We start from the raw sequence: 23,087 nt of genomic DNA on the forward strand, positions 1-23,087 counted from the left end.
TAATCCGGTCATTTGGTCCCATTTGAACATGGGGGTAGCTATGAACAGAATAAAGTCATGCCACTCTCAAAGTCTCTAACTACCGACTTATGATATTAATGGAGACGGCCTTCACGTACTATGAGGTGACAACACTCACCAATTCAAAAAATCAAAGGGCCAGGCATGGTGCTCAAGAATACGATGAGGGGCATAAAGATCTTTTAAGACCTCTTTTTTCAAAGCTCCAATCTCACCTATAAAAGGATAATCCGAAGATCCCAGAGAAGATACACCTTATATCCCTCTCATAAACGCTTGTTCTTTCCCTCTTGATACGGAAAATCTAACTTAAGCATTAGAGCTTTTTCGTCGGAGCCAACTCTAATAGAGACTTTTTTTGTAGTCCGATCGCCATCGATTCACCGAACATCGCCTCGCTCTAGTACCTCCGACACAAAACAGATTCCATTTGCAACATTATTCAAAATATAAGCCCAGATCTTGAAAATCTTTAAGCATTTCAAGTGTTCCCATCTTTTCATATCAACTGAGACAAATCAAGTTCTCATTTCATCTAGCTCTCCATCACTCGCTAATAAAATGATCTATATATCATATTTTCAAGAAATTGAGAATTTCTCTTCTTTTCCCTTTAATATTGATGCTACTAAAAATATCCTAACATTAATCTCGCTTGTACTGTAAGTTAAACAAACAAAAAAAAAAAGGTTTTCTTCCACTGCTCTGCATACATATTCCTACAAGTTTGATTATTATATATTTCAAAAATTTATATACAATATAAATACAAGCAAGCATGCATGCATGCATGCGTATATCTAACGTATGTATGTACACACATACATGCATACATACAAATATGCACACACACGACATTTCATCCTACTTTTGTATCATTGCCCTTCCCATTGGTTTGTGATTTTGGTGATAACAAGTACCCATTTAAGTATAAACTGATTCTATTTTCTTGTTTTATCCACATGTTTTAAAAAACTTATATAAATATATAGCTCTCTGGCACAAAAACTAAAAGTTGAAAATTTTTCAAGAAAATTAAATATGGATAAAAAGGATAAAAATCCTAAAATTTTAGATGCTTGAAAAATGAACATATATATATGTATGTATATATATATATGTGTGTATATGTATGTATATATATGTGTCTATGTATGTATGTATGTATGTATGTATGTATGTATGTATATATATATATGTATGTATGTATGTATGTATATAGGTGTGTGTGTGTGCGTGTATATAATAATATAATATAATATAATAATATATATATGTATTATGTATTATGTATTATTTTTGTTTTTGTTTTGTATAATATATGTATGTATTGTAAAAAAAAAAAAAAAAAAAAATACATAATACATATATAATATATATACATAATACATATATATATATAATATATATATATATATGTATGTATATGTATTATGTATTTTGTTGTATTATATGTATATATATTATGTGTGTTATTATATGTATGTAATATATTATGTATATATAATATATATATATATATATATATATATATATATATATATATATATATGTATGTATGTATATATATGTATGTATTATGTATGTATGTATGTATTGTTTGTTTGTATATATATATATATATATATGTATGTATGTATTATTATTATGTATGTTTTTTTTTTTTGTATATTTTTTTTGTTTTATGTATATATATATATATATATATATATATATATATATATTATATATTATATATATATATATATATATAATATATATGTATATATATATGTATGTATGTATGTATGTATGTATGTATGTATGTATGTATGTATGTATGTATGTGTGTGTGCGTGTAATAACACCAACCACTTTCTAAAACCTACCTCCATCTTTTCTCAAAAGAGGAGCCATACACCATGTTCGAAGATATTTTTTTCATTATTAGTACTTAGCATCAAGACTATAGCCAATAATGACCCTCATAGGGCATAGCTTGGATAATATTCTCTATAGAGGCTAATTGTAGTTTCATTCCTTATATTATCGTTATACTAAAGGAAGATAATTTTTCATTTTATTACTATGAAAATATAAATGGATACTCAAAACCTAATAAAATATTGTTCGCTTTTCTATAATTAGGTTGCAAATTTAAGTTTTGAGTGGTGGATAGTCATTTGTCATTTGATTGCCTAAAGCTTATCTACAAAATGCATTTAGATTTCCAACAAATGCCTCAAAAGTTATATTTGGTATTGTAGTCATACAAATTCAACTGAGGTAGCTAGAATTATAGGTAATCTTTTGCAACTTTGCTAATTACCAATTAGATTTGGACAAGAGCACCTCAAAATGTATATCTGATATAGTAATAAATAAATAAATTTTCTATTTCTATTAAAATTGAAAAAACTATCCCAACTATCTTGTATCCTCTAACCATTTTACTTATTGATTTAAATTACAGCTCAATATTGTGTAATTATAAGATGTTAACATGTTAAATACTAATTAATTATTATGGTAATAAAATTTATAAATATTCATTTATTATTGCATTATAATAAGTTTTATATAATAATAATTATCATAGAATACTCCAATTTGACTATTATTATGAATATAGCAATGACAAGTCGTTGCAATGTTAAATATTTCTTTATTATAATTATGGCATATTATATATATAATGTAATAATTATATATGGTGATGATATAGTATAGTAATTATGATATATTGTATAACAATATAATAATTATACTGTAATAACTATTATACAATTATTATAAGATATATATAACCATTATAGTATAATATTATGACAATAATTATATTACATATATATTTATTATATTTACTGTAATATCATTATTATACTATATATAATTATTATAGTATAATAATTATGCTAATAATTATATATGATATATTGTATAACAATATAATGATTATTTTCACTATAATGATACCATAACTATTATTTTATTACTATTACCACTATCATTACAATGTACAATTATGATAAATATCAATTATTAATTATCAGTAAAAGAGATATAATTCCTTAATAATATCTTACAATATATATTGGCATAATAAATTATTATATTTTATATTATATTATATATGATATACTAAAAAAGAGTCAATAATTGGTTGTTTATTGGTTAGATACGAGAGAAAAAAGAACCTATGCACAAGGGAGTTAATCTTATCAATCCAGGATTAATAACTCTTTTTAGTGTTAACAAAAAAAAAAAAAAAACTACAAAAGCGTTTACTATTGTCAATATAACCAACAACCAAGATAAAATAATTTTACAACTCTAATTCCAGTTATAGCTGTTAGTCCAAGCCCTTATCATTGCCTCAAGTAATTATCAGAAACTACTAAACTGAACCTTATTCAATCTAATCAGATCAAGTTAATGGGCTTGAGACATGCTTTGAAAATGAATTTAATATTTAAATAAAGATATAAAAATAAAACGACGTAAAAATTAGTTGATTTGAGTTGACCTAAATTCCAATGGGTTCATAAAAGGCTGACCCAGAACTTTTTCCCTTTTTCTCAAGTGGGTTCAGGAGGACTAGCAAATCTCGATCAAGTCTCACAGGCTAACCCAGACCGGACCCAAGTTTAAATATAAGCTAGACCTGAACCATCTGGACCCACTTGAAGAGGGTCGGTCATGACATCGCTAGCCTCCCTCTGCCAAAGTACGTATGATGCGTTCATCGCTCGGAGGGAAACGGCCAATTCAACGTGGCCTTCGGCCATCCGGTAGCAGAGAGAGGGTTCGTTGTTTCGTAAAGAACAGCAGAGAGCAGCAGCTGGGTCAGCCGTGCATGCATGTGACGGTGAGTATGCACCAATCACGGCTATTCTGTTCCGTTTAATTGCAACGCAGCAACAAATCCTGCCGTCCTTTGTATAATTTTATTATCTCACGTACATGGAGACAAGAGCAAGGAGGGGAAGAAGAACAAAACATACGACGTGTCTCGCCAGCAAAAGCAAGGCCAGGAAGCAAATCCCCATCAGTATCGTCTGCCATGACCACTGCACAAAACCACCCAAAGCTTCTCAAGGCTACCGATCAACCTACTAGCTTCAGTTAAGATCACTAGCTAGTGAAGGATAACTATGGAGGAGAGTTTTATTTTTGTTTTAAATTGTCAATTTTACCTCATCAGTCTTGTGGAAAACAGAACTCATAACAGGAACCAGACCCATCTGTTTGGTGAAATGAACGATACCCAGCATGCTCTTGAGCTGCTGGAGAGAGACAATTATGGCAGCACCGGCCATGAAGCCGGTCAGTGTGGCCTTGGAGAGAAAATCAATGATGAAGCCCAATCTGATGAAGAAGAAGAACCAGTATTAGTAATTAAACAAGCATCAAGCGTCAGCATCACAAGATGGACGTCGAATGAATTAAGCAGCTTTTAGGACTCCACCTGAATATCCCGAGAGATGCCTGGACGATGCCAGCGAAGAAAGTCGAAGTGAAGGCAAGCTGAAGGAAGAGATATGGATCGGTTCTCGGGTTCGCCGCTTGCCGCAGCATCGACCCCATTATGAGCGAGGCAATTGAGACGGGACCGACCGCAAGATCTCTCGAGCTCCCAAGAATTGAGTACACGAGTGGTGGCACGAAGCTCGAATCTGCCATCAAACCTTACCTTTTAGATTAATATAATATTAATGCAGTAGTCTGCTTTCGCATTAATTTAATTCGGGAGAGTTTAACGAGGCTTACAGAGGCCAATGATTGGAGGCAGATTGGCAAGCTGGGCATAGCTGATTCCCTGCAACAAAACAAATTAAGAAATTAATTAAGCACATGCACGTAGAATGGCATCAAGAAATTAAAGAGGAAAGACCGGTCATGATGTGAAACTGATACCTGTGGGATGGCCAGACTGGTTATGGTGAGGCCGGAGACGAGGTCGGACTTGAAGAGGGAGAGGCTGTAGGTGGGAACCCAGCCTAGAATGGGGAAGAGGTACTGGGCTCCGAGAATCCATTTCTTCTTGGGCGGCTGGCCCTTGAAGCGGCGGAATGGGTCATCAGGGAAGAAGGTCTCCTTCAACCTCACCTTGATCTTATCCAAAGAGCTCCGAGGCGGTGGCGGCACCACCTTGTGCATCGCTTCCATCACCGCAATCTCCACCTGCGTTCCTTCCACGTTGCCGTCTGCACCATGGGCTTCTTCCATATCTACGTCTAGCTAGCTAGTTAGTTCCCTTGATGAGACGACAGTTCCTCCACCCCCAACTCCTATTTGATGCCTCTTCCGCGCATATATTAAGTCCTTGTCCGAGGAGGACCGCTAGAGAACAAAAGCAACAAATTAAAGAGAAGAACAAAAGGTGCATGAGAAAGGAGGTGGGAGAAGATGGAAAAGCAGGGAGAAAAAAGAGTGGTAACCTGGGGGAGAGAGATAGGAATGGGGAAGGGGTGGGAGGTGAGACGAATGATTTGGTGGTGGCGAAGGGGTGGAATCCAGAGGGCGATCAGCCTTATCAACACAAACTTTTGGTGGGATGGAAAGAAAACCCCGGACCAGCTTGGAGGTAGTTTTCTTGGCTTTGCTTTGCTTTGCTTTGCTTTTATATTCCTCGCACCTTTAGCATGCGTCCCATTGTGCGATGGGAAATGCTTTGGCTAAGGGAGAGGTGGGGAGTTAATGTTCTGCAATGTGCATCGAGAGGTGTGCCATGGAATTTGCAGCAGGGGAGATGGTTTTCAAGTTTCGCCCTGGTAGGATGGAACGCAGTGACCGTAAATTAATTCAGTACATTTAATGGGTGATGTCGCGAAGAATTCAAGGGAATGGCTCTAGACTTCTTCAAACCCAAACATTCGTGGAAACATTTAAGTAACTATTCAAATTCTTACAAGAAAAAAAAAAAACTATTCAAATTGGACATCCACCGAAAGATTCCGGTACTTTATGAAAAAGAGAAGTGGGAGTGGGCGTGATGCTGGTATATTTTGTGGGCCGGTCGTAGCGACCGGTCATCTTCTTAAAGCGAAGAAGATAAAGATCACTGATTAAGGGGGAAGAGGGGGGGGGAGAGGAGAGAGAGAGAGAGAGGCCCCTTTTCATCTTTTTGTGTTTTTTCTTGGGTTGGTTTCAAGCGTGTTTGTTATGTCATAATTGGTTGCTAAGAAATTTAAATGATTTATAATTAACTTTAAACAGTTTTGAAGCCTGAGGAAACTGAACCCCACTTCCTCTTAGGAACGCAACCGCTCTTCTTAATTCTCCTACAGGCTTTCTGCTGATTGTTTGTTATGTCGTAACGTCTCACCTTGTCCGACTTTGACTGCAATAAATACGCCTTTCTTGGAATAAATAAGCCCTTTTTGTCCTGCCCTCGAATTTTCCTCGTATCGAAGGTTTAAACAAAGTCTGATGGCCTTCGAGCTTAAAAAAATATCCGCACAATGTTTAAACGCATTACATACATAACCATTTCTTCCAAGAAGCAAGCATGGTATTTACCGTCATATTCACCCTTTGGACACGTTCAATCCAGGTAAGAGTAAGGTCGATTGCTGCTATTCCATCTACTTCAAGATATTTTCTACTATTTATCTCAACTGATAAATGCACCGCTGTACCGGCTCGTTTCTCTTGTTCAAGGAAATGAACAAAATTTGAATCAACACAGGATGCATTAAGGGACCAGGGACGAGGGGAAAAAGGATACACAGGATTTATGAAGGGGCGAGGGGCGAAGGACCCCAAGCTTGCTATGACAACATGAATTGGACAAACCAGTGAAACCCAATGCTAGGCGCTGAGAATAGCGATGATGATGCAAGAGGTCCTGGGCTACTCATGTCACGTTTCAAATTATTATAGGGACTTTGTAGTTCATCAATATTTAAGAATAAAACATGCTAAATGAAAAGGTGGAGAAGATAGCATGATAAGGATTTACTTGATTTGAGTCGGCCTTGGCAACAATTTTTCCATGACTACAAGGAGGGACAAACTGACTAATTCGTGAAGCTAAATCAAACCAACCTATGAAGCCGATTCCATTCACTTCCCATGTTGACCTGAAATAATGCATACCCTCAAAGAACCAGCATCTGGTCATTCACCCACAAATCCGAGTTGATGGATGAAAAGTAGCACTTAAGGCACTGACAACGAAAGCACCACAACCCAGTACATCTCTTAATCACCATACAGTTGCACACCAAATGATACCTTTAGATACCCAAAGTGATAATTACACCATCATCTCCTTCATTTACAGACTACCACTAAAATCCAAAATGATAAAAATACAAAAGGAAATATTTTCCCTTTTATTTTGCTTTTTATTTGTTCAATGACAAGTTCATGGTCTCTTCATCTTTACATGTCCGCTTCAAACGTGGAACAGATTTTATCATCTCAATCTTCAGAATGACAGGTCCAATAAATCAGCCCACTGCAAGTGATCAATGTTAGTAAGGCAACATCCCATGATGGCAGACGCACATATTTGAATTCTAAGCAGCAATACCTGATTAAGACAAACACGCATTGAAGGACACCAGCAACACCTGTCCACACAGAAGGGCCCTTATCTGTGAGAGAGTCTTGTATTAGCAAGCCCACTGCTGCAGCTAAAGAGACAAAGGATACGACATATGCAACAAAAAGCCAAAGCTTCAACCTGTAATTGCAAGAGAGGAATCAGTATCTTGAGGGAGGCAAGATGTAATCTGAGTTCTAAACTGAAATGCTGTTCAAACATTCATCATCAAATGGCAAGAACTAAACAAATCCCTAGATGAAAACTGAAGAATAAATGTTGAGAGAATAAGAGGGCCAATCTACAGAGTAATGGAGAGAAAAATACCAGAGAATTGCTTCACTCAAGCCAGCCAACCAACATAATACCTCACTTTGTGCACCAACAGAAGGCTAATCAACTATATCCTTTTCATTACAATCCTAAGAACTACTTGTCATCAAAAGAGACAACTCGTTTTCATAATCTTCAAGACCATCCTCCATTTATCACCACAAAAAAACAAAACAAATCTTTCACGATCATCCAAAATGCAATCGTAATCTGTGCAACAGATCCACTAGCCATGACCATAATAATCATGATCATGATTTCAGAATCATCTCAGTTTGTCATAAACCAAATGCAATCCTGATCCTCAAACAAATCATTTGGCTTCTCGAGAAAGTATTTGATCCTGACATCTGAAGCACATTACAGGTCTTAATTTCCCCTTTTTCTTAAATTGCTCTAGAGACTAAGCACTCAGTCTGCAAGAAGGAAAGCATTGTGACTTAAATAACTTACCAGAGATTTGTTCATCCTTTGAGATACCATTCACAATCCCTTTTTCCAAATTATAACTTTGTTTTCAATTTCCCAAAGATTATCCCAGTCCAATTGTTATGATGTTACTTAACTATAAAACTCAAATATGATCTCACTTCATAGATGAACAAATGAAGAAATCATAATCATGTGTGAATCTAACCAAGATTCTGATGCTAATAATGTTTTATGAGATGACCTTGCTCCAATTTCAATACCATGAGGTTACCTTAAGAAACTGACAATTGCACTACTACGGTTCATCCATATTAGCTTATGAAATTCTACGTAATTATACTAGTAAAGACTTCAAAACAAGATCTTTAATTTCATTAATACTATGTAATATGATCATGTAGAACACATTAGAATTTCATAATCAAACACACACCATCAAATTATTCATGATTTGTTTCGTACATTGTCCTACCACCACGTACATATGAAAGTCACTTCAAATCCAACCTTTATTTCAACAGCAACAAAATTTTAAACAACTCATCCACCTGAGGATATAAATCAAGATTTGGGTCACATTCCAATGCATATCCCTGTCCATCACTGATTTGAAATTGCATATTGGGCCAGACTATAATTTTGGCCAGAAAATGTGAATCTACTCTGATGTTTTGAAAGGCCCCTTGCCTATAGTGAGGGCAGGCCTCTTTATATCATGCCTCCTTGAGGTCATAAGGCACAAAAAAAGCTCGCCTTGTTTATGTTAAGCACAATCTCTTGATCTGATTTGCAGGAACAGTTTTTGGCTGTTGATCAAAGTTCAAAATCTAAAAAGCCACGAGAAACAATCAACAGTGCAACAGAGACTTAGGCACGCCTGCAGCTGTATAGAACAGAGGCTCTAGCCACACAACCCCCACCCAAAAAAAAAAAAAAAAAAAAAGAAGGAAAAGAAAACCTCTTTTCTGATTTTTTTTTTCCCCCCTGCTTCTTGTAAAGCAGGGGGCTGAAGTATCCTCCTCCTGCTCTTGTTCTTTTCTTCTTTGGATATCGGTTTCCCTCTTATTGCTTCCCCTTCTTTTTCTTCTCTTCTTCATATTTTTTTCCTTTGGCTGCTGTTATGTAAAACAGGGAACAGAAGCTCCTTTCTTTTCATGCATGCTGCTATGTGAAACAGGGGGCTGAAGTCCCCTCTGTTTTATTTTTATTGGTTCTACTTCTGCTCTTCTTGCTGTTCTGGGGCACGCTCCTGCTGGGTGAAACAGGGGATTGAAGATCCCTCTCTCTTTTCCTATCCTTCTTCTTCTGCTTGCTGCATGGAACAGAGGACTGCCCTGCTTCGCTTCTTTTTGTTTATTTCCAGGTGATACAGGGACCTGTTATCCCTTTCTTCATTTTGTCTTGCTGACTGAAACAAGGGTGCACAATCCACTTCTTCCTTGCTGCTGTCCTAAACAGGGATTAGCAGTCCCTTTTTCTCATTCTTGTTCTTCCTCATTCTGTCTAAAACAGTCTCTTTAAAGCTTATCTGACAACAAGCGAAGATGATATTGCACGTCTTAATTTTCCTTGGAAAATTTCCTTATCAGTCCTAAAGCTTTCAAGCAATCAGGAAAAAGACTTTATAACTCATTAGAACTGGGTCAAGGTGAAGCGGTGTGTTTTACTTTGAGGCCTGTCATCAAACCTACAATGGAGCTTACTAGCAGTTGACTATCAATTTTAGATAGGAGCTCTAAACAACTCCACATGAACATCAAATGCTTTTACTTCTGTACAGTCCACTAACTACACAAGTTTTTACTGCAAACTTGAGAAGCAAAATTCGAAAAACGACATCCTAGCTACTACAAAATATTGTATAATTTTGCAAGAAACCTCTTAAAAGTTCCAGAAATCCCTTGTAAAGGCTTTTGGAAAACTCACAAGAAACTAATACGATGCTAAACCCTTTTTTTCTTTTCAGTTATCATAGCCAGTGCAAGATAAATCAACTAAACACCACCTCAACTTTATGCCCAAGCAACTGGCATAGGTGAGCATCCACAGGCCTAACCAACAAAATGCATCACTTGAACTTTGCTTAAATTGTGTCTGTTCCCAACCATGCTACTGAAATGAACCTTGATAACAGCACAAATCAACCATCACTGCACATGCATCACAATATTGTTTTGGGGATTTTGAAAACAATATTCTCGTAGACATTTAACCTAATGTGTGTAGACACCGCAGGCACCCTCTTTAATAGCTTTTTGCATGAATAAAGCTCCATTCAAGATTAAGAACAAAAATCTTATTGAGGCAAACTCCTTTGCCAAAGCCATAAGAAGCCCAAAATACAATAGGACCATGGGTCAAGCCTATGTCAAAACCATGGTCAAACCATACCTACACAATATAGATCATAACCTACACTTCAAGACTAAATTCTAGCATTTATTTTATTTGAGTTCAAGAGTTCAAGTATTAAAAATGGTTATTTGGGTCAAAACAATCTTGTTAACCAGTTGGTTTGACCAGATTTGCCTCATGGTCAAACTAAATCCGACTGATCCCAAATTTTGATCACAGAGACTCCTACAAACCTACTTTATGCCAATCAATATTTCAGCTTAATCCAAGTTTCACAAACCCATTTTCCAGAAGCCCAAGGTAGGCTGGTCGATAAGGACTCAGCATGGTCAATTCTTGTCACCCAATTTTGTGACCCCCAATCGATAACCACTTGAGCCACACCATCTATTCTTTATCAAATTGACAATTGGATCAGTTCATGCCTCTTAATACCAAATCCTAGCCTTCATGAACCATGATCCATGCAAAAGTCTTGGAACCTATCAAAACTAGACACATTGGCTCACTAAGTCATTTGACCTTCAGAATTCTCTAGAAGGATAGATAGCAACCCTTAAACCAGCCAATCCTCTTTGAATACCACCTCCATGGAAGGGAAAAGGTGATCCTTTTAGCTCTTTTGAAATATTTTGAACTCTTGGCATCTTTTCTTAGTTTACATCCTCTAGCCTAAGAATTAGTTTAGAAAATTGGAAACTTTTGGGAAACCCTACTGCCATGACTTCTCCCAACCTCTCTCCAGCCCTCCAAAGCCTTGAATTCACCGTTTAAGACCTCCAAGAAATCAAGATCTATACAATCCACTTCTCCAAGCCTAGATCTATAGTCTAGATACCAGAAAGTCCAAGATCTTGAATAAAGGAGCAAGGAGCCTTTGAAGAGCATCTCAACAAAAAGGGGGGCCTCAAAGTGCCGTCTCCAAGAAAAAGAGCACCCTGGAACCACCACCATATCGGTTTGAGATATGCTTCCCTTTCCCCCCCTTTTCTTTGAATCTTGTGAATTTTTAGATCAATAACATGTAATTCTCTGTAATTAATTGCTCTGTGCTCAATGAATAAAAATAGACTCAATTCCATGAGTTTTCTTGAGTTGCTAGATTAATTTCTTGCTTATTTTCTTGTTCTTTTCTTGAATTTTCATTTTGATTTGTATGTCTAGGTAAAGGACGGCCCCCTGACCTCATGCTCAAGCCATCCTTGGAACCCTAAATCAGAACCCCTAAACCTTAAATGCAACCAGATCTGAGGTCGACAAGGATTTTATTTCGGCTGTATAGGCAATGCCTATGAACACCAATCAACTGGGCATTTGCAGTCATGCCCTAGTCCCTAACAAGTCTTTCCTTTTTGGTTGTTTTTTAGTTTTCTTTTTTTTTTTTTTTTTTTTTTGACCTAGACAAAACAACAAAAAGGTGGTGGCAACTCCAAAAGTTTTAGGTAGTAGAAATTCTTGAGCGGTCCAGTCAAACTGGAAATCAAATAAAACTCTTTACAGTTCAGATAATGGGAAAGGTAGTAGAAATCATATTCTAAAGTTTTAGGTTTTAAAAAGTAGGTTCAGTATTGACCCTTGATGGAATATGTGGTCCCATTGCTTGTAGAGTGAGAAAAAAATGAATAAATGCAGTGTCATTTCAAAAAGGAAGCAGAAGTTTTTGAACATAAATGGGACATCAACAAACCTGCTTTATAATTCAGATAATGGGAGGTAAAAAAATCATATTCTAAAGTTTTAGGTTCTAAAAAGTAGGTCCATTGTTGACCCTTAAATGAACCTCCTATTGCTTGCACATTTTGACAACAATGGATAATTTTCACACAAATGTGAAAAAAAGAGAGAATGCAAAGTCAAAGATATGATCTGAAATCAATTCTTCAGCACTATGGATGAAAAGAGGAATCAAATCACAAAAACAAGATTGGTTTTCTAGGTCAAAATTGAACACAAGATGAATAACTCCACTATTTATTGCATAATGATATGAAGAAACATTAAAGCAGAAATGAAAGACAAAAACAGCAGGCTGAAAAAATAAGGAGGTAAATAAAGGAGGGAAGGCACAAGAAAGATGGTTGAGATAGTGGAGAAAATGATCTGAACCTGGCCTAAGCCCCCTTTTTTTTTTCAATCAATCAAAAACAGGAAAATGAACCGCGTCAAAAAGATGGTCACAACATTTTCTTAAAACCCTAACAACTTCAATGCAGACTGATATATCTCAAAATAGATTCAAATCATTACTTAGAACATGGAAAAGAAGCCAGAAAGACATAAAAGCCCTAAGTAAATCACAGCAACAGTGTGATGAGTGTAGTTTAGTACTGTGCTTAGTACTATAAGCAGTATATGCTACAGCCTACAGGAATGCTACAGTACTTGGCTCCTAAAGACTTTCAATGTAAACACAACTCCTCCTAGAAACTTGGACTCTTGGAGTCTTTAACCAATGAACAACATGGGCTGCTTTATGAAAACTAAAACTCTAAAAGCATGCTAATTTTATACCCAAGGCCTGGATATGGACTAAATAGGCCTTCTTGGCCCAGTTCGACATCTAGCCAAAGCAATGAGCTCTTGGCATCTTTTAGGTTCTCTTGCATCCGGGGAAGTGATCCCAATTGTCTTTGACACACTTGTGCCACTCCTTGTGCTCATTCTAGCCACCTTTGGTCATTCAGTGCTATTCTTCAATGTTTGATTGCCATGCATACACCTTCCGAAGGTTTGGTTGCATGGAACAACAACAAGCATCACTGTAAGGGCCTGTTTGGATGTTTGATTTCCTTATCTGTTGGATAAGCAGCCATAAGATGGAGTTCCAGAGGAGAGGAAACACAAGAAAGAAATTCGAGGGATCATGGGCAACACTGGAATGCAAAATCCCAATGGTTCTGGACAAAATCATCCTGATAAAAGGTTGACTTATTATATCCCTAACAAGTGAGGAAAATAGACTCCACCAACCCTCCAATCTCAAAGAATCCTTTGTAGTATTGGTTCCCTTCTATATATAGTTTTCCACGGAGAATAATATATTTGCAGATCACAGATTTTCCTGTTCAAACAAGCCCAAAAGGAATGGAATGATAGAAAGAGCTCTACAAAAGCAATATCATCATATGGCAACATAAGATAGCAAAAATTATAGCAGTCAACTCCTTAATGTCATGATGAAGGTGCATCAAAACCCAAAAAAGGGCTTCTAAACATGGAGAAATTGACATCGTGTAATGATAAATGTGGTACAGACCTTATTAGTTGTATAGACTAAAGTCTTAAGATAAGAAAGTTGTGCTCAGTGGCCCACCTAGAAAGTAGAAACACAATGTATAACCTGCTCCACATGAAGATGGAGCATCCTTTGGGTCCATATTCATGATAGAGGTTGAGATGTCAAGAAAAGTCTAACAGTTTCTATTTTATGCTGTTCAACAATTGCTTCATAGGCCTGATTTGTCTTTTTTTTTTATGTTTCATTAGAAGATGGGTCTTAGATGGAAAAGAATCTAGGAGATCTAGTTTTCACATTATTACAGTGCGAACAGTACATGCTATTGTAAACATGGCCAGTTACGAATTCTAGTAAGAGTAAAGAGTTAAATAGGCGGTCGATTTGTGAGATTCTGAGAGGATATCTTTCTATATCTGTAAGAGCCCTATATAACTTAAATGGAAATTTTCTAGGGGGCCATCTGAGTGTATAAGAGTACAGAAAATACAATTGAAAGGTCAGGTTTATGAAACTTTTTGAAGGAAAATAGAGTGCGTGAAGCCTGGTTGACTGGTTCCCTTCCTTTCTCCTTTCTCTCTCTATCTCTTCTCACTTTCTCCTTTAATTCTCATTCTCTCCATTGGTTCAGTTGTCCTTCTCTCTCTTTCTTTCTCTACACCTCTTCTCCTTTTCTGGTTTATTTCTAATTCTCTCCATTAATCTATTCCCCTATCCCTTCTTATTCTTCATCTAAATCATTTTCTAATGATTCAATTATTGATGCTATTGGCTGAATTTACCAGCAAATTGTTAATCTTTCTTTGACTGTTTCAAGGATATAAGGTTGCTGATTTTTCTATGTACTAAAGTTGATCTCTATCAAACTATCTTTTTAATAGCTGAGATAATTTCTGTGTTGAATAGTTGCTATTTGCTGGTTATTTTAAACTGCAGGTGATTTGATAATCCTGTTGGCTGAGATATGATTAGATGATAATTGCTAATCAGTTAGCCAAGCCCTAGTATATTGTTATTCTAATCCCATCTACACCGCCACACCTAGAATGCACAAAAGCAGATTTTTCTTGATTAACAGCTATTACACCCTGATTTCGCATTTTATCAATGACTGCCTGGATCTCAAATTCTAGAATGCAGGCACCTGAAAAACTTATAATCTTAATCTAGTCTTGTTTTCAAGTCCCCTAACATACTGTAGATCAATTGTTCCTTTATAACATGGCATCAAAGACGAATGTTCCTATCTTTTCATTCATTTTCCTTTTCCTCAATCTATTCTCTCCTTATTTATTTCCCCTCCCAAGCATGCATCAAACAAGGAATTATGTTTTAAGATCGATGCTCTCCATTAGGATGTCAAATATGAGATGAAGGTTTTTGGGCAGAGATGTGATGGTATGACATTTATTAAAATGACCTAGCATCAACAAAGGCTACATTGCAAGCAACAGCAGTAGCCCAAGGTGTTGGACAATATGCTGATGCAAGTTTGTTATTTCTGGCCTTCAACCTCAACAAGCCATGAAACAAATCATTCCAGTGCAACCATAAATCCAGTTATATGAAGAACCACAAATCAAAATAATTGCAAATGAAGGTCCATTCAACAAGAATCCTATGATCAACGATATATCCACAAAAGGTCCTAGAAGCAGCAATCTTTCACATCAAGAGACTTCTATTGAAGATGCATCATGCCTAGAGAATCCAAATGAGATGAGTAAAAACCCTAAAGATACAACTGTAGAGCAATTTCCAATTGATTAATACATGGATGATAGATCAATTGATCAAGGAACGCAGCTGTTCCAAAGCACTTCAAAGGTATATTTCTTGCTCATTCTGCAGATTCCAAAGGAATGCTATCAAACGGGTCATCAAAAGCTTTGGGCTTATCAATTGGAGAGTTCCACAACAACCAACTAGTGACATTCTAGCAAGAAAGTCCTACTTGGACCTCCATTATCTGATCTTAAAGACTCAATGGTAGATCAAGCTTCTGGGAGACATCCAGATGATTTCTAGGACAATATCTACACCACAGAAGTGAATGATGCAAGAGCATTTTTTGGGTCCATACTCATATAGGGTTGGAGTTTGATTTGATTTTGATTTTTAGGGTAAAAAAAGTCCATCAGCTTCAGCCTCTTTTCCATTGTATTTGGTTCGGAAATTGTTGAGGACTAATTATCTATTTTATTTCTTTCTTAGCTGATAGGAAAGCATTTAGGAGATTTACTGTTCATGTCACTGTAGCACAAACACTATATGCTAGAGTAATCATGACATGTTAGAAGATCCACTGCGAGTCAAATGGGTGGTCAATTAGTGAGATCTTGAGGTGATATGTTTCTACATTTGTAAGAGCCTAGAGGCGTACAACGAGTCCAGTAAAGCCAACTAAAGGTCATGTATGTGGGAGTTATTGAATCATAGTCTAGCATGGAAAGGTTGCGATCGTTATTCTTGTAATATAATGTCCATTATGGTGAAAGGTACAAAATAATGGCTGGCTAATGGCCATGATTTAAACTCCCTCTATTAATACATACAACACAACAGGAAGCCCGTAAAACAATTACCAATAGACAATATAGTTGAAATGGCCCCTTTGTCTTACCCAGGGTCCCTACGAAAAATGGCAGAATCTGATGAATAAGGACTACCATTCTCCATTAGATGGATCCAACCCATTCAAAGAGCTTTAACCTCTTCTCAGGTAGCTATATCATCTTTCCTATCTGCTTATAAGACTTGTGAGTATGCGCAGCCACCATTCAATTCCATTAGCAAACTGTATATATTCCTCCTTCCAACAATTATTAAGAAGATATTTATCCTCAACAACGAATATTGAGTTCATCTTCCAAAGACTCCAAAACTTCTAGTTGTGGCAAGACTTAAAAATGACAGGAGACCAAAACATCACTTGTGCAAAACAAGTGATTTTTTCCCTTGAGTAAAGGTCGATTTGGCAAAGACAAAGAGATGTTCTATCAACAATACCTGAGGTATCAATTGTCCCATGTACAAAAGGTTACCCCTTTAGTGTGCAGCATTACAATTAAATACCGAGTAAAACTAGTCAACAAGTAAATAGGAGTTCAACATCCAGAAGCATATATCAATCAATCAATCCAGTTGGTTGCGTGATGATTTTTATACAATTTACAAAAATTCATATCAAACTAGTTGAGAAAGCGGAATCAGAAAGCTCAAACTGGAAGAAATAAAGAAATAAACAAAGCAACGAAAAGATGGATTAGGGAGTTGGAAGAACCGGACCTCCATTCGCTATCCCCGTATGGAGAGTAGTAATCGTAGCTGACATCGTCTCTATTGACGCAATTGAACATGAGAGCCGCCAGGGACGCGAAGATTCCTGGGAAATTGCGCCCAGAGAGGAAACCCTAATAAGCGCCGGAAGTCAACAAGAGCATCGGATTTAGGAAAGGAAGGGATTATCGGGTGGCGTACCGGGGAGGTAATGGAGGAAGGAGACCTTGACGGCGCTGCAGACGACGGCGTCAACCCAAAACCACCAGCCGGCGCCGAACACGGCGCCAGCAATACCAGGGCCCATGATCTCCCACATGAGCGACAGATTGTCCATGGATTCGCGTCGCTCGCTCGCTCGCTGAACCCTTGTTTTTCTCTCTGATCTCTAATCCTCTCTCTCTTTTAAAAGGGTTTTACGGGGTATCGTCTTTCGTTCAGGCTCTCACTGGCTGTGTCGCTGTTGCTTGCGCTGACCTTTCCCTCGGCGGAGTCGAGCATCCAGCACCGGCTTAGGGTGGTTAAAATAAGAAAAAATTATCTATTGATCCCTGGATTGATCTGGAAGCATTTTAAGTCCCTGAATCTCCCAAGTGAAATAAAATCATCCTGAACTTCATAAAAAGTTAACTTTAAATCCCTACTATCCACTCAAGTCAGTCATCTACTGCCGTTTAAATCTATGGAAATGACAAAAATGCCTCCGGATAATTTTAGATAATTAGTTACATAAGTTTATATTCAGATTACACAAATACATACCTTGATTATATGATCGTTTGATCCGATTTTCTAATTTTTATTTCTAATTATACATAATAAATTTTTAATTACCTGGATACATGGTTTGGTTACAAGAATTAATCTTTTCCTCTAAAACCATCAAAGGGCACTTTTGTCATTTTTATAGACTTAAATGGCAGCATGTGACTTGGGTGGATGACATGGATCTAAAAATAACTTCTTATACAGTTCGGAGAGATTTTATTTCACTTAGAGATACAAAGACTTAAAAGTAAGTTCAGATCAATTGAAAGACCTATAGATAATTTTTTTAAAATAATTATAAAATAATATAATATGTTTCCAAAAATAATTCTATTTTTCTCTTGAAACTACACGGAGATATGATTAAATTATTCCATCTTTGAAGATAATACAAAAAAAAATTATTTATTAACCTTAAAAAAATATCAGAATAATTTTTAAAAATATGATTAAACCTAATGCATCGTATGTATATTTTGAGCATTTGATACAATTTGTTTACACCATCACCAATCTAAAAGTTAGATCCGCAAATGAAATTTTTGGAAGACTCCTAAATTTATTGTCTATTTAAAAAAATAAATTTGACCATTTTTTTGTAAATCAATATCATGTTGATTTTCATGCAAAGTTAGTTTCAAGATATTAAAGCATGACCATCATATTATTTTCTTTGAAAAATAAGGGATCCAAATCAGTCAATGGACCTCTATAGTTAATTGTAGCCAATGATCATTCTTTTTACTTAGTCCTATCCTACTCAATAAAGGATTAAATTATTGTCTAATTTTTTTTTAAAAAAATCTTTTATAAGAAAATTCTTTTTGGGAATATTTTGAGACCCAGGGACCAAGTTACAAAATTCCTTGTTTATCCATCAAATGAACCAAAAATGAATCATAACATTAACACAACATTATTAATATATGAATTAATTAATTACTATAACTTAAAAATAGGTTAAAGTTATAAATTATTAGATAGTGCATGAGCCAATGGGGTGTTTTGGTTCCTTATATATAGCTAAAATTAAAGGAAATAGTATCCCAAAGGTGATTTTCACATAATTAGTTGAGTAGAAGTGGTCATCAAGTATCCAATTTATATTTTGATATCCCAAAAAAATGACAAGATAACTTCTATTCAATATGATCAGAAGTTGTATCGAGAGTTTTACTCATTAAAGATCATTAGAATTGAAGTTTGTAAATTACTTAAAGTGATTTTAGACTATCTTGTTAGAAGTTATTTTAGAATTCTTTTTAGAAAATCATTTACAAATTAAGCATTTATTTGGCTGTTTTATAAACCAAAAACTCAAAAGTCATTTGGCGATTTAACTTTTTTTATTTTAAGTCATTTACACCGGATCAAATAAGCATTTAGTTGTAAACCCACTTTTCTATACTTCTACCAGAATTATCATAAATCGAATAACTAAATAGAGGTTTGACATATTGTAATAATAGAGAAGGCATACTTTTTAATAAAGAAGATGAATTAAATGGTATAGTGATTGTTTTCTCTTTGCTTTACACACTTGAGAAAAGAGATGATCATGAACCAAAAAAAAGGAAGGTCATGTATAAACCAAAAGAAAAAAGATTTTTGATTTTGGTATCCAACGGAAGGGAAGCGTGACTAGGAAAGAAAAAGAGAAGAGAGAGAAAGAGAGAGGGAGGGAGGGATAGAGGTCATCCATGGTAGAAGATCTCAAACATGAGGCATGAAATGAGAATAACAGGGAGAGAAGTATAAAAGAAATGAGATATTAGAATTGGAGAGAACATAGAGGCCATTTGTCATTGAAGCTTAGAGTAAAGCTATTGAAGTTACCTATGAAAATCATATAATGTAATAGACAAATAGAACAACATCTCAATCTTAAGTGCATGAAAGCCTAAGCCACCTTCTAATGTTTATGCCTCAATATCTTATACAAATAAAAATTCTCATGATCCTAGAGTCATTCAAAATGATTATTCAAATAATTTTTAAATGGAAACATTTTCTTTAAGGAATTAGTTTAGAGGGTTTGGACAATAGATTTAGCTAGTTAACATTTCAAATTTTTCTTTTCATTTTGCATCCTCCTAGGCCATCAAACATAGGAGTGAAAGTGCATCGAATATTATCCATCCATATCTATTTTCATATCTGAATCTATTTAGATATAGACAGAAATTTGAGTATCCAACTAATATCCACATCTATATGGATTCCGTCAAAGAAAAATGGATATGGATATAGATAGACAATTATCTGATCCATATCCAAATATCTGATTGTACTTATAATCTTATTTAATTTTATATAGTACTCATTAACTTTTTAAAAAAATATACAACCATATTAACATACTATTAACATGATTTATTATCTATTTAGTAATATCTTTGAATCTATAGTCATAAAGTTTAATTGTCCGACTTATATTCGTATTTATTTCTATACTTTCAGTATCCAATTTGTTTTCATATCCATTTAAAATAAATATGGATATAATTTTTTATACCTAACTAAAATTTGTATCCATATTTATATTCATCAGAAAAAAAAATATGGATATGGATATATTGGTATGTGATCCATAATCCAATCTCCACCTTAGTTGAATGGTATATCATCCATCATGGAGTGTGTCACGAGCTTGTTGACCAATCACTTGCCTATTAGCCCATCAAGAGCCAAACTAGTGGATCTATATAAAAGTTGAAACACCCATAAATATAAGGCCTATCAAATGCCCATCTAGAATCCTTAAAATATATGGTACTACAAATATGTTGTGATAGTGGTGGTGATGGTTTGCTATTTTATTTTGTTTCAATTTCATTAAATCCTTTACAACACTTTCATCATGGTCTTCGCACATTAATGTAGTAATTTGCATGACCTAATTCTTTAAAGAGCCATCCTTTTTATCTCTTATAATTGTACCATTTGTTTAGTTCTTTTGAAGTTGGAGGTCTTTGGCAATCTTTGAGGATGTTTCTTGTTGATATGCAACTAAGTTTCAAGCAAAAGTTACCAATGGTAAATGGGTAGCATTCTGATCTATATAGACCTTGTACATAACTTATTTAATTAAATTATGAGTTTCCTAAACAATTGAATTTGATGGTACAAATCATAATCAATCTATTTGACCTCATTAAATAATTCTTAGCAATGCCACAACAACTACGCTATACTGAATTGTCAATAACAAGTGAATTTAAATACTTGAAATTACAAAGAAAATTTATCATGGAAAGGATATAATACCCAAAGTAGGATAAAGTTAATACTAAAATGGGTTCACACATTTCACATTCTTGTGGTTGGAAAAAAGTAACTGTTGCAGATGACATTCATCCCGGGCTGGAGGCTTTGGAGTATAATGAAGCCCGATGAGTCGATGATGGCCGAACCTGCAAAAAAAGTCTCTGTCAGAGGTTGCTTCAGTGGAGACTCTCTGACGCTCAAGTTAAATTTCTCACAACAGAAGAAGAAGAGTGAGTATTTTGGAAGAAGAGAGGAGGCATCCCTTTTTGGGATCCCCTATTCACCTTTTTATATGTGAGGTTGGAGCCTTCGAGAGAGAAAAAATCATCAGAGATATTTTATCTCTCATTAATATCTTTGAAAATTGTGCCTGGCAATATCATTTCATGGCACATGGGGAGCCATCTCCGTTAATGGTATGGGCTGACAAGCAGTGGCGGGAGAGCATGAAGGACTGACTTTACTCATAATTACCCCCATTTATTAAAGAGATTGATGTGACGGGCCATAAGAAAGCCTTATGGGAGCTGACGGCTGAAGCTGATAATAGAGGCCGATATCAGGATCAGAGGTCGAAGATCAAAGGTTGAGGTGGGATCGGACGTGCGCGGAGAGGATAAGCATCCTCGGACCAAAGCAGGATGTGAAGATGCATCCTCTCCCTGCCACTTTTTCTCTTTTATTTTCTTGTTTGTCTTGTTATGCTGCTTATGGGGGGGATAAGTCAAGGGGGAAGAGGCAATCAATGCCTCTATCAGATCTGGTTCAGAAGTCTTCTCCCATGTCTTTGGCTAGTACCAAAATACTCCCAACACTAACCCCCCCACTCTTGATTCCGAGTCATGATTGGGTCAGAGGAAGGGAGTGCCATAAATTTGTTGAACATGTGCATAGGAGTTTTTCTTCCCACTTGTTGCTTTTATTGTGGCTCGATTTTTATAAGTAAGCAATTAGTAAAATATTTTAGATGAAAATTTCTTACTTTGTTTGCTTCCTCCTTACTGAGTGGGGTCTTTTACTCTCCTATTGATGAGAGGGTCGGCAACCAGCACAGGGGCTAAGGCCGCCATGAGACCCGTAGGCTAAGGTGGGGATCGAATGAGTGCAGGGCACACGAACACTTACGGGCAGAAACTAGGTAAACAGGTTTGGCCACTCCTTGCTCTTCTTCTCCCGCCACCTTTTCTCTATCCACCCCTTCTTTGCTTTGTCTTGTGTAACTTATGGGGAAATGGGACAAGTGGGAGGAGGTATCAATGCCTGTGTTAGGCTCACATGATCCAGGGCAACTCTTGAAGCCAATAGGGCTACATTTATTAATTACATGAGTTGACTTTGAGAGAATTAGAGAATGGTATGGCCTCACCCCCCTCTTGACCACCCACATATTTTAGCAAATGAATGTGACCGGATCACAGAAGAATGCCTCAAAGTTATCGTAATAAGCCATTAACTTTAACGAGCTAATTTGGGGACTTCAAAAGAATGTTGTCGGATATGGGGGCCGAATCAAGGATTGGAAAGAGTAGACCTTGGGGGCTAATCATGCATTGCCGGATGGCGTGATTTGGTATGAACCGAGCTGATCACCTATAGGCAGTTGTTTGCATAGATGGCTCACTGAAGAGCATCATGATTCAGGAGGATTAATTTTTCTAGAATATTTTAATATAGTCATTGGTATGACAGATGATTAGGAGTAAGGATCGGTCCAAGATCCTTAGAGAAGAAGCTTGAGTCGTGGTATCCCCTGGATCAGTATCTAATGTCTGGATGTTGTATCCGGGCCAGTGGCTAAGGGTATGATCGAGGCAAGGATCAATCACCGAAATCAAGATAGTTGGCCGAAGTTGAGATCAGCCCCAC

General features: G+C 36.1%; 2 protein-coding genes across 4 annotated transcripts in view; both read right to left on the minus strand.

Annotated features, from left to right (window-relative positions):
- The window catches only part of LOC105060923 (probable sulfate transporter 3.3), a 55,306-nt gene extending 49,710 nt beyond the window's left edge, over positions 1–5,596 (minus strand). For 2 of the 3 annotated variants that reach the window (XM_073247946.1, XM_073247945.1), the window contains exons 1-6: positions 5,442–5,596; positions 4,918–5,343; positions 4,771–4,819; positions 4,469–4,688; positions 4,197–4,368; positions 4,005–4,070 (exon numbers count right to left, since the gene is read on the minus strand). In XM_073247946.1, coding sequence (XP_073104047.1) covers positions 4,005–4,070; positions 4,197–4,368; positions 4,469–4,688; positions 4,771–4,819; positions 4,918–5,229 — 819 coding nt within the window. In that variant the 5' untranslated portion in view covers positions 5,230–5,343; positions 5,442–5,596. The remainder of the gene's footprint in view (positions 1–4,004; positions 4,071–4,196; positions 4,369–4,468; positions 4,689–4,770; positions 4,820–4,917; positions 5,344–5,441) is intronic. The other variant, XM_019845906.3, reaches the window with a different exon arrangement.
- Positions 5,597–7,221: 1,625 nt separating this feature from the next.
- Positions 7,222–17,689, minus strand: LOC105060922 (uncharacterized). The gene is made up of 4 exons (XM_010944799.4): positions 17,388–17,689; positions 17,196–17,292; positions 7,541–7,693; positions 7,222–7,465 (listed from the first exon to the last, which is right to left on the minus strand). The coding sequence occupies exons 1-4, from the start codon at positions 17,521–17,523 to the stop codon at positions 7,429–7,431; spliced, it is 423 nt and encodes a 140-aa protein (XP_010943101.1). The 5' UTR covers positions 17,524–17,689; the 3' UTR covers positions 7,222–7,428.
- Positions 17,690–23,087: the final 5,398 nt, after the last annotated feature.

Source organism: Elaeis guineensis, chromosome 13 (assembly GCF_000442705.2).
Source record: "Elaeis guineensis isolate ETL-2024a chromosome 13, EG11, whole genome shotgun sequence".
In the NCBI taxonomy this organism is placed as follows: domain Eukaryota; kingdom Viridiplantae; phylum Streptophyta; class Magnoliopsida; order Arecales; family Arecaceae; genus Elaeis; species Elaeis guineensis.